Source organism: Nelumbo lutea, chromosome 1, assembly GCF_056320005.1.
Source record: "Nelumbo lutea isolate HS-2025 chromosome 1, American lotus-T2T, whole genome shotgun sequence".
Lineage (NCBI taxonomy): Eukaryota > Viridiplantae > Streptophyta > Magnoliopsida > Proteales > Nelumbonaceae > Nelumbo > Nelumbo lutea.
In genome coordinates, this window is record NC_142684.1 from 198,690,629 (window position 1) to 198,705,063 (window position 14,435).

The 14,435-nt window shown below is 31.6% G+C and overlaps 1 protein-coding gene across 1 annotated transcript; it reads left to right on the forward strand.

Annotated features, from left to right (window-relative positions):
* The first annotated feature begins 3,789 nt into the window (after nt 1–3,789).
* LOC148880268 (protein FAR1-RELATED SEQUENCE 5-like) lies at nt 3,790–6,769 on the forward strand. The gene is made up of 2 exons (XM_088962136.1): nt 3,790–4,083; nt 4,495–6,769. Exon 2 carries the CDS (start codon nt 4,615–4,617, stop codon nt 6,577–6,579), a length of 1,965 nt encoding a protein of 654 aa, XP_088818262.1. The 5' UTR covers nt 3,790–4,083; nt 4,495–4,614; the 3' UTR covers nt 6,580–6,769.
* The last annotated feature ends 7,666 nt before the right edge of the window (nt 6,770–14,435 follow it).

Here is a 14,435-nt window from a genome sequence, read left to right on the forward strand (position 1 = left end):
GTCCGGATCTACTCCTCACAGAGTGTGCCTCACACCGACTTTATAGCATGTCTTAGCCGCACATTGGAAACATCTTCTATACTTATTATACATGGGAGATGTTTCCAATGTAGGGTGGGATCTGGCTGTACGGTTGGTGTGACGCACTATGTGAGGCGCATATCTCAATTCTGCAATTTACAAAAAAAAATCCCATCTCAACACAATAGGGGTAAAACCGTAAAAGTGAAATAAATCAAAACAAGCGTTCAGTCTTAGGAATGGCAACAGGGCAAGTTCGGGGCGGGGATCATATTCCTCATCTCCAATCCCAATTCTGAAATTAACCCCCATCCCCAATCCTCGCTGGGGATAAAATTTTTCCTCCATCCCCGATCCTCGACGGGGATGGGTTCCCCGCAGAGACTTGAATCCCTGAATTTTTTTTAGATAACAATACTTTTTTTTTTGAAAATTAAATTTACTTAAATAAATAAAAATTTTAAATTATAAATAATGCTTTAAATATGTTTTGATATATATATATATATATATATATATATAACACAAATAGTATAATAATATATATTTAATATAAATAATATATCTATATATATTTAATAATATTAATTCCATGTCATTTTTGAAACAACCAACGAGATGCACTTTCCCAATAACCAAAATAATCTCTTCTCCTAAAATTTCTCCTAAACTACCTCCCCCACTTTCTCTTAAATTATCTTTAATTACTATCTATCTTCTAAATTATCTCTAATTCCTATTTATCTCCAAAATTATTTCTAGTTTAGTAGAGAGTTTCTCTCCTAAATTATCTCTAATTCCTATTTATCCTCTCCCCTACTTTTTATCTATATCTATCTAAGGAAAGTTTGGATTAAAAAATTTAATAATTATTTAAAAACACAAAGTAATTTTTTATTTTAACAAAATATATCACAAAATTATTTACTAACAATTAAAATTCTGTTTTTCCGGATTATCAATTTAAATTCTATTCAATATAAAAATATAACAATAAAAAATAAATTATTATTCAAATATTTCAATAAATAAATATCTTAATCAACAAAATATTATAAATATCTAAATAATTATATAACATAATATTTAATAATACATAAATAAACAAAAATTCAAATAACAAAATATTTAACACAACTAGATTTTAGATAGTTAAAATAATGAAAATATGTAATAAATTGAAGAAAAAAAATCTTAAAAGTAGAAAAATCATTATAACATAATATTTAAATTAATAATAATTTAATATCTTATAAAATTAATAATGAAATTATGTATTAATAGTATAAATTATAATTTATGGATTATTATTTAAATATTTAACACAACTAGATTTTAAATAGTTAAAATAACGAAATTATGTAATAAATTTTAAAAAAATCTTAAAAGTATAAAATAATTATAACATGATATTGAAATTAATAATAATTTAATATCTTACAACATTAATAATGAAATTATGAAATAATAGTATAAATTATGATTTTATGGATTATTAAATTCAATAAATAATTAATATTTTAAATTTTTATTTTTTACATATTATTTGGGTATTTAAATAAGTAAATATTTTACATAAAAAATATTTAACATAACTAGATTTTAAATTAATTAAAATAGATAAATTATGTAATAAATTTAAAAATATATATGAAAAGTAGAAAAATAATTATAACATAGCATTGGAATTATAATAAAATAATATTTTACAAAATTAATAATGAAATAACTTTAATAATAATTTAATATTTTACATAATATTGTAAATAACTAATTTCACTTATATCAATTAATAATTGAAGAAAATAACTTTCATAAAAATTAATATTTATTAATAATAATTTTAAACTCTTAATATATATTTATTATATAATTATATATACTAATATTAATTTTTATTGTATTTCATTAATTATTTATTGTTTTTTGTGATAGATGTATTTTCAATAATTATGTATAATTTTATTTTATTTTTATTATTTAATAGAAAACTTTCAATAATTATTGGAGATTAAACTACTCTTATTGAAATTTTTAAATTTTGTTTGTTGTATTTATTGTATTTATTGTATTTTTGTTATAACTTATCCATTAATATTTATAAGATATTAAACTATTATTTGAGATTGTACTATTTATTGGCTAATTTAATATATTTTTAGTATTTATTGTATTTTTTCATTATCAATATGTTTTTAATAATTGTATATTTTCACTATAAAGTTTCAATAATTATTTGAGATTAAACTATTTTTATTTATCAGAGATGAGACTATTAATTTAGTTGGAATTATGAGTGTTCATGAGTTGGTTCGCTTCATTTGTAGGTTGTTTGGCCAACCAAATTGACCTGGTCAAGTTGAGGAGTTGGTTAGTTGAAACTGATTGACCATTTGTGAAAATTGACCCATTCAGGTTGTATCGGTTTTGGTCGATTTTTTTGTTTGGTCAATCGGTTCAAAATATTTAAACTTAAAATTAAATTTAAATTTTAAAAATTATAGTGCAATTATTAAAAAATTAAATTTATGATATAAAACATCTTTGACTAAGAAATATGGGAATTTTTCCACTTTTCCATATTAAAAATTATATTAAAATATTAATATATAACAATGTTCAAGTCATTCGATTTTGGTTAGTTAACAAATGACCAAAGAAAAATTGATTCAACTTGGTCGAGTTGGAAATTTTTTTAACCAAAGCTGACCTAAAATACTAAAAAACTGACCATTGGGTTGGTCGGTTTCATTAGTTTGATGAATAAGCCTAACTGAAATTAATTATTGTTATTTTTGTATTATAAAAATTTGTTAAAAGTAGTATATAAAATATAAATAATTATTAATCATTTAAAAAGTTGAAAATATAAAACAATTATATACTCTTATGTGTTTCTATTAGGTTCATTTACTAGAACACAGCTTATAGTTTTACATATTTACTTAAACCTACTTTCTAGTTTTAATTTACTTAAACATCCCATTTTACAACTTATTTACTTAATCAACTTTTCATTAAGGAGTTTGTTTTGCTATTAAGCCCATGATTTTTTATTCCAAAAATACATTTAACACTTTTTTTGTACAAAAAACAAAATTGACCAAATATAACCGATAAAGTGATTGTCCATTTTCTTTTGATTAAATTTATTTAAATGAACATTAGGGCCAATATTGTCATTTTTCACTATCTAATGGAAGATTAATTAAATACACTGCAAATTATAAGTGATGTTTTAGTAAAATACAAACTATAGTATAGATTTTAGTAAATTCATAAAACTAAAGAGGGCGTTTTAATAAATAATCATTTTTATTATTTAGCTTTCATTTAACAAATCTTGTGCGATGCATAGGTCCTACTAATAAATAAATATATAATTGAGATCCGGACATGACGGGGACCTCAATCCCCATTGCAATTCGATGGGGCATTCTTATTAATCCCCGTCCCTACCCGCGCGCCTCACACCAACCTTACAACGCATCGCAACCGTACGTCCGTATATAATATTCATTCATGGGAAGAGAAGATGTTCGCAACGTACGGGTGCGATGTACTGTGAAAATGGTGTAAGGCGCGCTCTTTGAAGAACAGATCCGAATTCGGATTCAGTCCTCATAAAACTCTTCTCACGCCGTTCACAGCCGGTTGCAGCCGTACATTAGGAACATCTTCTTACTGGAAAAGATATTTCTAATACACGGCTGCAGTTGCTGTGAGGACGGTTTTATGAGGATCAAATCCGGCTTTCCTGCAATACGAGATGTGCGGTGTCAGATTTGTTGGTAGGTTGTTGGAACGTTAGGAGATCCGAAGTGCTTGTCATCGTCTTCCCCCCATCGCCCTCGTTATCCGAGTTACCGTCGTTCTCTACTTCTCTACTCCTTTCTCCCTGTCCTCTCACAGTGGTCTCTCTCTTCTCCGAAGCTGTTTTAGCGGCAAAACTGCCCCCGGAGAGGGGTTTGAATTCGATCTCAAGCTTCTATGCAACTCTTTTCGCAGGCTCAACTTGAACTCAACTGCACTATTTCAACCGTGGGTGCTGCCTCCGGACCGGTTGGTTTTCCTTTTCAATTGGTTCCATTTATCTCTGTAAATCTTCCAGTCATGCTTGCATGGAATCAAATTAATTTTTTTTGTTAGCATTTGATGTTTGAATTTTTTGATTTTAGACTTAGACATAAACTTAATGATTACTGTATGACGATATACTCTCACGGGGATTTTCTTCTGTGGGACGAAATGACGATTTTCCGGTTTTAGTTGCCCTCGATTTTCTTTTCGCCTAACCATCCATGTCAATGAGAATGAAGTATTTTATCTAATCATATCAACTTGCTTCAGCTCTGGGTTAATTGTGATCTTGATGGTTCTTTGTGTTTGCGTTTGTATTAAACATTTGGTTTTCTCAAATATCATGCAAATTTATGTTTTTTTTTTTCTGAAGTCCAAGCCATCTTTTTGCAGAAGCATAATTGTTCCCTTTCAATTATTAGAGGAGACCTCAGTATATCATGTAGTTCACGTGGAAATGGATACAGAATTTGATGTTTGATCAGAACATACGTGGGACTTTGATTTGGAAAAATGTCACAGAAAAATATGTTACCTGTCGGTCCTGTCCTTGATGACTTGGCCAAGTCAAATATCCGCAAGGAAGATAAAGCCAAGAAAGATAGTGAGCCGGAAATTGGGATGGAGTTTGAGTCTGTGGAAGATGCATACAATTTTTACAATAAATATGCTGGAGAAGTGGGCTTTAGTGTTCGAAGACATACAATTCATAGGAGAAATGGTGTTGTGCATGACAGAACATTTTGTTGTTCCTCCGAAGGTTATCGGATGGATGATAAACGTCGTACAGAGGTGAAGTATCACCGCCCAGAAACGAGAACTGGTTGTCTAGCTCGAATTACTATAGTTCTTCAAACTAATGGTAAATATCGTATAACCCACTTTGAACCAAGTCACAACCATAAGGTAGCACGCCCAGAAGAAACTCACTTGTTAAGGTCACAGAGGAGATTAAATCCTGATCAACCTAAGAAAGTGAACAGTTCTGGGTTGCAATTGAAAGCATCCACGGGATTTACTAGTGGACAAACAGAAGGTTCTGAAGATCTTTCTAATGTTCACAGTGATTGTGGTAATTATTTACCTTTCAAACGGATGAGGATGATGAAACAAGGAGATGCAGGAGCAATATTGGAATATTTTGAAAAAGCTCAACTAGAAAATAAATCTTCTTTTCATTCAATGCAACTTGATATGGATGATAAGATAACAAACATTTTTTGGACAGATGCGAAGATGGTGGAAGACTATGGACATTTTGGTGATGTGGTTTGTTTTGATACTACTTATAGATTAAATGGAGAAGGTAATCCGTTTGCATCATTTGTCGGAGTAAATCATCATAAGCAAGCTATTATCTTTGGTGTTGCATTACTCTATGATGAAACCGTTGAATCCTTCACATGGTTGTTTAAGACTTTTGTCATGGTAATGTCTGGAAAAGAGCCAAGGACAATTCTGTCAGACAAATGTGAGGCAATCTCCAAGGCAATAGCTCTAGTGTTACCAAAAACATGTCGTCGACTCTGTGTATGGCATGTACATCAAAATTCAGCTAAATACCTCCGTACTGTATTTGCTGGGTCACGATCTTTTGAGACAGATTTCAGCAAGTGCTTATATGATTGTGAGGAGGAGGATGAATTCTTAGCAGCCTGGAATAGTATGCTTGAAAAATATGATCTTGGGAATAATTCATGGTTGGAAAAATTATTTAAAGAAAAAGAAGAATGGGCTTCAGCATATGGACGGCATATATTTTGTGCAGACATAAACAGTGCTCTGAGGAGTGGAAATATGAATGATGCCTTGAGAAACAATCTAATTACTGCAGATAGTCTCTTATTTTTTCTTAAACATTTTGAAAAGGTATTGGAGGACTGGCGTCACAAGGAACTAAAAGCTGACTCTGAAATGAGTGAAAGTACCCAACATTTTTATACACCTGTGCAAATGTTGAAGAATGCTAGGACTATATATACCCCAGCTGTATTTGAAATGTTTGAGAAAGAGTATTTGAAAGGTTGGGATTGTGATGTCCACAATTTTGATGAGGTTGGAACATTGACCAAATACAAGGTTAGCTCAAATGAGAAATCTTGTGAACACATTGTCACATTTGATTCATCAGATATGGCAGTTGCTTGTAGTTGTAAGAAGTTTGAATTTGTAGGGATTTTATGTGGTCATGCATTAAAGGTGCTTGATCATAAAAATATAAGGTTGATCCCACCTCGATACATCATGAAGAGGTGGACGAAAGATTCAAAGGGTGGAAATATAATGGACTTTCATGGGTCTGCAATACAATTTGACCCTAAGGTGGATTTTGGGTGGCATTATCAGGAGTTGTATGGTAAGTTAGATAAAATAGTGGCAAGAGCTATGGAAACTGAAGAAGGATATATGTTTGCTTCAAGTTATTCAGATAAGTTGTTGCAAGAACTAGAAGAAATCTTTGAAAGAAGAAACAATTAGAACACTCCAACTGTGCCCTCACATAGGACAACTATACATCTTTTAGAAAATGTTATGCATCAAGTGTATGTTCTGAAAGTACAAATTTGGTTTGATAAAAAAAAGTACATATTTGGTATGACTTGTTAATTTGGCATAATGAGATATAAGATTATTATACTACTGAGATAACCATGCTATTTCCAACTGCACACTGATTGCATTTATCATTGGTGATGCTATTATCTGTTCAGCTTTCATTTACATTTTGCTTTTATGTCATGGTGAAATCCATATATCATAGCAACTACATCTTTTCCTGTTTTCTTTCCCCCATGCTTCATGTCTTAAAACTATTAAATTCCTATTTCAAACATTTTGAGAAAAGTATTCAATATTGACAAATCTACCCAGTCAACCCCTTCTTTTTTGTCAACATAGGTATGCTGACATGGTAACCCACAGGAGAGAAAGCTTTCAGGTTAGATTGCTCAATTAATATCTTGGGAAATTTGAGACATGTGAGTCAAAACATGAAAAATTCTGCAAGGTGCTAAGAAATTATTTGTTGTTGGATACATGGCTTTGGAGATTTCCTTTGGGTTCAGACAAATTGTGGCACACATTTAATAAAAGCATCCATCATTGATGCCAAATGGTTGAAGTGTGAGTTTGAATGCTAGAGCAACGCTAGCCTCTCCTTGGATATCCATCTTTAAATCGATATCCTCTTTGGTAATAGAACTAAATTCTTGGAAGACCTTTGGTGATGGGTATGCCCTTTCTTTACACAAAAGACAAATTAGTATTACATTGTGTATCTTTCTCTCAGTAGGGAGTTGGATTAGGAATTGGGATCGAGGAGAGGGTAAGGGAGCAAGAAATTCTTATGATCCCATCCCTGTTGAGCCCTTGGAGGCTGTATTTGTTGATGCTTCGACTTCTAATACCAGAATTTGATTTACTAGTTCCATATGCTTGTTTAATTGTTCTTCCTTCTACAAGACTTCAACTTCTAGTTCTTCTCAGTTGGCATTTCTAGTGAAAGCAATTTGGGTGGAGTGGTACCATGTGCTCTTTTTTTCTTTTTTCTTGAAGAAAATAAAGTAATGAATGTAAAGCAGATTTACAAAACACTAATGCCCATGAACACCAAAGGCACAATGGGAAAGACAAAAAGTATACATGTATTAGTATCTATTGTGAACTACATCTCTCAAAAGGACTATTATAATAAAAAAAATGCTATATGGCATTCTCCTGAGAATCTGAAGGATTTACAACCAAGAAAAGAGAAAATACCTACTGGCTTCTCTTCTATCTCCTCCTAAGTGCAGCTCTTTTCTGCTGAAAAAAAAGAGAAAAAGTGCTAATCTTTTCTCAAGTATCTGGCATTTCCTTTCCCCCACATGGCCACAACTCCCAGAAAACCACCACTGTGATTGTTCCCCAAACAACCTACCCTTCTGTTCAAACCCCTCAAATTCTAGCTGTGAAGAAAAGCTTCACTTGTTATTAGGAAGCACAATTTCATACCATGAATTCCAAGAAACTTTGCCCAAAATTTGGATAGTTCACAGTGAATGAAGAGATGGTCTGCATAGTTGTCAAGGTGTTGCCTAGGCGACTAGGCACCCTTGGCTGGGCGCCTCACCCAAACGCCTTGACTTTTAGAAACTAGGAGCCCTTTTAGGTGACTAGGCGCCCGCCTAGGCGGCAAAAATGACAAGGCGGGCACCTTTTATAACATCATTTATATTGCTGTATTAATTAATGTATGTGTTAATACATTTTATTATATGCTATATATATCAATTATACTTTGTTTTAATGTTTTACTATTGAAATTTAAAAGATCAAAGGGCTTTGAGAAGAGAAAAAGAAAGAAAGAAAGAAAGAAAGAGGAAAGAAAGAATAGAATAATAAAGTACTTTTTTTCTATTCTCTCTCTCTAATTAAATAAAACAAGAAACTCCATCCTTATTTTTTTTCTATTTTACTTTCCATCTTGAATATTTATCATATAAAGTTAATAACCTTCTTTAGCTGCTAATTAATATGAATTTGCTCTATTAAATACTTATTATAGTAGTATTATTTTGAAAATAATGAGATTAATATATGTAAAAGATTTTTATCTTTTAGATGTGATGATTTGCCACATTTTTAATAAAGGGAATTGCTAATTTTTCAATTAACATACATGCTGAATGGTATACAAAACTAGGAAACTAGCCAAAAGTCAGTTTTTTATATTATAAAATTTTTATCGCCTAGGCGATTAGGTGCCCCAGTATCGCCCAGAACCGCCTAGACACCTTGAAAACTATGATGGTCTGCTGTCTCCTCATTAACTATACACATGGCGCATTGCAATTAATCTAAACGTAAATCCATATCTGCCCTGCATTAGCTTTTGTTAGGCACTTCCCTATTGCTGTGCTCCGTTCCAGAAATGCCACCTTTAATGGGGTGTTGGCTCAGTTGATACGATTTCTGACTGATTGTAGCAGGTACTTGAGATGATGAGGGAAAATGAAGCTGAAAACTCCAAGGAATGTGAGAGTCCATGTGGGGAGGCAGAGATGATGGAGAATGGTTTGGTTTCCCAAGTGTTTATTGGAAAACTGGGAGTTGATTTAGGGAGGGCAAGGGATACAAATACGATAGTAAGATCTAAAAATGTTGATGGTGTGTGGTATTTGTGAAAAAACCAAAGGGTCCAAATAGTGGTCATTTAGTCCACATTACCAGAGTATTTACATAGGCTGAAGGAAGGTCTTTATGGGGTTGGTCCTTGTAGTAACAAGTACAAAAAGACTTACAAGAGGAAGAGGGTAAAGAACAGAAATAGAAATCAAAACCTTATTAGAAGCAGTAGTGACATAGAATTGGTGAAGGGAGAGGTTAAGAGGAAGAAGAAATTCTCTGCTACACAAAAAGATGTATTGTTAGAAGAGGAGGTGTTGCTAGGGACTGAGATAGAAATAGAACAAGAGAAGAAGAAGAGAAGAAGAAGGTGAGGAGATGGTTATTGATCAAGGGAAATAGAAAAAAAAATGGTGGTTTTAGAAAGGATAGTGGAAACTAAAGTTCAAGTAAAAAAATTATTGGGGTATCTGTTTTAGGAATGGATGAGTTTGCAAGAAAAATGTTTTGGGAGTTGAAAAAAAAAAAATCTTTGAGTGAGGAAAGTTGTAATGGGGAGTCATGAGCAATGAAAGGTTGCTTTCAGGGTCAACTTTTGACACAAAGGTGTAGGGGGTAAGCTGTACTGGGTTCAACTATTTATGGTTCATAGTAGAAAAGTTTTTAATTTCTTAAGGGTTGAGAATGAAAAACTGTATTCTAAGGGGTCTTGGAGGGTTCTGGTGTTGTGGGCTTTGAGTTTTTCTTTTTATTGTGGGTGATAGCTTGTCACCTTGTTTGTAACCTTTTTCTTCTTTGATAAAATATTATTTATTTTTTATTTATTATTTTTTTTTTTTTGGGGGGGGGGGGGAGGGGTGGGGGGATGGGCTACCCCCTATTGTGCAGAGAGAGAGAGAGAGAGAGAGAGAGAGATCCATATCTTTGATCATGGGAAACCATTTGGCAGCTGTCTAATTAGTTCCTTATAGAAAGACTAAGACATGAATAAACCTGATTTCTCCCATCTCTTGGAGAGTGGAATCAGTTTCTGTAATTTTGTGAAGGGTTTTACTTGTGTTCTGATCAGATTTTTGGGGGTTGGATGCTGTTTTGTTTTTGGTTATGTGAATGTTTGGTTCCGTTTACGTTTATTCAGTAAACGTTTATTGATGGTGCCACATAGGCGCCATCTCAGCATTTTCTCTCTCTTGTTCTTCTGCATACATCGAAAATGTAAAAAGTAAACTTTGGTTTATGTGCATGCCAACCGTTTATAGAAGTTATTATTTGAAGCTTCCACAAACGGCCAGACGTTTATTCACTGTTACGCTGAAGTGGTGCCTAGTTGTCATAAACGGTTGCAATTATTGCATTTCTCGGTTTAACCAGCAAATAAAGTACAAACGTTTATTCAAAAAACATAAACGGAACCAAACACATACTATATTGTTTGCTCTTTGGCGGGTTTTTCTTGTGTTATTTTTTGGGGGATTGGGGCTGATCGTTTTTTTACAACAAGCTGCTGTACACAGGGATTTACAAACACTGCCCCTGCAGTCCTATATCCCCTCCCCTGTTTTAAAAAAGGTTATCATATACAAAAAAGGACTTAAAATTTCTATCCTTAACCAACTTGTTTACAAAAAACCAAGAACACATTTTGCCCACAATTTTCTGAAAAAATGAATTGGTAAAGCTGCTCTTATTCTTGAAAATTCTTGCATCTCTCTTGCCAGATGCACCAAAAAGTTGCTGCTGGAACTGTTCCAGGACAATTTTCCCCTCTTGGAAAGTCCTCCAATATTCCAGCCTTGTACAAACTGCAATACTGACTCTGGACAGCAGTCTTTAATTTCGAACAACTTCCAGATTTTGGACCAAACCTCAGCAGAAAATGTGCAATGCAATAGCAGATGATTCACAGATTCCTCTTGTTCTTCGCAAAGGACACAAGTTGTGGAAGCCAAATGCACACCCTTCCTTACAAGTTGTCCCTAGTAAGGATTCTGTTAAGGTACACGGTCCAAACAAAAAGGGCTACCTTTGTAGGCATATATTGCCCCAAACAACCTTGGCTGGGATTCTCTGTTCCTCTGACCTGGAAATGAAGTTACTAAAAGGATTTAACTTAAAAGTCTTGTTTCTTACTTGTCTTGGTTTACTGTTGGTCACCTTCTTTGTATTCTCTTTTGTTTTTTTAATAAAAAAATCTTTTATTATATAGAAAAAGTTTTCTTTTAATTCTTAGGTTCCATATGATCCTCCCTCCTCTCTTGAAGTTCAAAACAGTAGAGCCTCTCTATTAGCAATTGCCATGTATAAAGTTTCCATAAGTGGGACATCGCCACACCATGGGTTGTTCAAGAACTTCATAAAGGATCCATCTCCAATCTTATATTCCATCTTCTGACTAAGCTGAAAATAATACTTCCCTATTCCTTTCCAAATTGAGCATGCATTAAGTTCCTTGTTTCTCCTAGATCTCAATTCAAAATTCTGGTTCCATACTTAGCCTTTATGACATCTTCACTGTCTTTAATCTTCTTATACCCAAATTACCTTTTTTTTTGTATGCAAACCTTTTCCTAATTCACTGAATGTAGTTTTGTTATATGAGTTCAGTTTCTTGCTTTCAAATCTCTGTTTAGTCTTTTGTTTTCAAATACAAACTTATTCTCTTTTCTTATACATGTATTCAGTATTTTCATTGTACCTGTTATGTTCATAACCCTTGTTCCCCAAAGCCTGTAAGTGTGTTTTTCTTGGTTATGCCTCTACACAATAAGATTGTTGTTAAAATCCTATCAGTGGTGCCTGGTTTGTTTCAATGGATGTCACTTTTGTTGAGTCAATTCCCTATTACTCAGTTTCTTCTAAGGGTGAGAATTATGAAGGTTTAATTCTCCCCCTTCCTCTTCCTATTTTTTCTACTTCATCTTCTCTTGCGGAGTCACCTTCATTTGAGTCCCCTTCCATTCCTGTTCAACTTTTTGTTGCTTCTCCTTCACCTCCTCCTACAAAGCTTCCTTCAGTTATGTCACCATCCAATATCTAGAGGATGCAAGTCTATCAATGACATTAGTGGCACAGGCATGAATGCATTGCTCCTTCATCACAACCTCTTTCACCACCAATTACTAATGAGATGAAAGATCCAATACCTCTATCAATTTCACCATTTACATTTCCAGACCTTGACTTTCACATTGTTGTTCAAAAAGGTAAAAGTAAGTGTATTGCTTACTATATCTCAAAACACCTTTTCTATAGTTGTCCACCTCATACTATTCATTCTTAGCCTGCTTAGTCCATCCCCAAGTTTGCCTCTAAAGTTTTATCTAAACCAGAATGGAGGGATGCTATGACGATTAAGATGGAAGCATTGGAATCATACATGGGACATTGTTGATTTGCTTGATGAAAAAGAACTAGTTGGTAGTAAGTGGGTGCATAATGATGGGTCCATTGGGAGATACAAAACTCACCTTGTGGTGAAGGAATATACCTAGTTGTATGGTGTTGACTACTTGGAGATTTTAATCTTAGTTTTCATACTATCTAAATGTAATTTATTATTAATTTTTAAATGCTACTACATTTTATTATTATTTTTATTAAATGTTATCAAAATTTTCAAATGATATTTAATTTTTAAATTAATTATAGATTTTACATATTTTAGTTTTAGTTTTTCCTACTTTTTAAATTGCATTTACTTATTAATTTTTGGTTTTTTTCACTAATTAATAATAATTTAAATAATTCATTGATAATTTCTAGTAGTTTAGAATACTTTTTGGTAATTTCCAATAATTACTAATATTTTACCGTTACATAAAGTGAATAAATTGACAATAATATGCTGATAATTTCTGATAATTTTACACAATGACTGTTAATTGATTAAAAGTAAAAAAACAATAATTCATTGATAATTTCTGATATTTTTCAAAAATTATTGCTAATTTTTGGTAATTTTCAATAATTATTAGTAACTTACTATCAAATAAATTTTGATACTAGTTTGATTTATTATACCTATATGTGGTTAAGTTAATTTATATAATGATTTAGTTTATATTAATAATGATATTATCCTAGATTAATGGTTAGGAAATATGTAGATTCCATTTCTATTAATAGTAAATTAATTAATTAATTATATTATATTATCTTTGATTAATATATATTTAACTATTTTTATTAGGTAAAATACATATTCTAGGGCAACGATATAATGTTTACATTTCTTTTTAATCCCTTTTGTCTTTGAATTTGGTATCAGGTATTCCCGTCCACATGGGACCATGATAGTTTACTACTAAATAAAAAGAAGAAATTTTAATTTTCAATAATTACTATGAATTTATGGTAATTCTCAATAATTTTAATTTTCAGTGATTACTGTTAATTTAAAAATAATTCATTGATAATATCTGGTATTTTTAACAATTACTAAATAATTCACTATTAAATAAAGAGAAGGAAAATTAATTATTATCTAAACTAATTAATTGAATTAAAGGCCAGGTTAAATACATGAACTTAATGATTTATTTTAAATACATTAATTACTTAAATATATTAAGTTAGTTAAATTAAATTTACCAAATTACTATAAACTAAATTAACTAAACCAAATTAATATATTGTATTAGTGAACTTAACAAAATGGCATACCTTACTTTTACTTAAGTTTATATAAATTTATCTAAACATAATTAATTTATTTATTATTTCAATGGAATTATATTAAATTTAAATTCATCCAAAACGTAATAAAATTTAAAGTTTTCTAAATGTAACTAAACTAACTTAATAACTTAACATTAATATAAGGGTCATTTACTAAAACACCCCTATAGTTTCATGGATTTACTAAAACCTACCCTATAGTATGTGTTTTACTAAAACACCCCCTATAGTTTGCAATCAATTTATTTAATTGACCTTCCATTGAGTGATAGTGTAAAATGATAGTTTTGACCCTAATGTCCATTTGAATAAAATTAATCAAAAGGAAATAAAAATAAAAATACCATTTTTGCCCCTAATAAGACAAGCAACCACTTTATTTGGCTCTATTTGCGCAATTTTTTATCTATAGGAAGAAATGTTAGGGATGCTTTTGGAATAAACAATATGGGCCCATGCCCTTGATCATTTTCCACTGATTTATGTGATCATGCTATTATTTTTAGATGGCAAAACAAACACAACTTAGTGAAAGGTTGATTACGTAAATA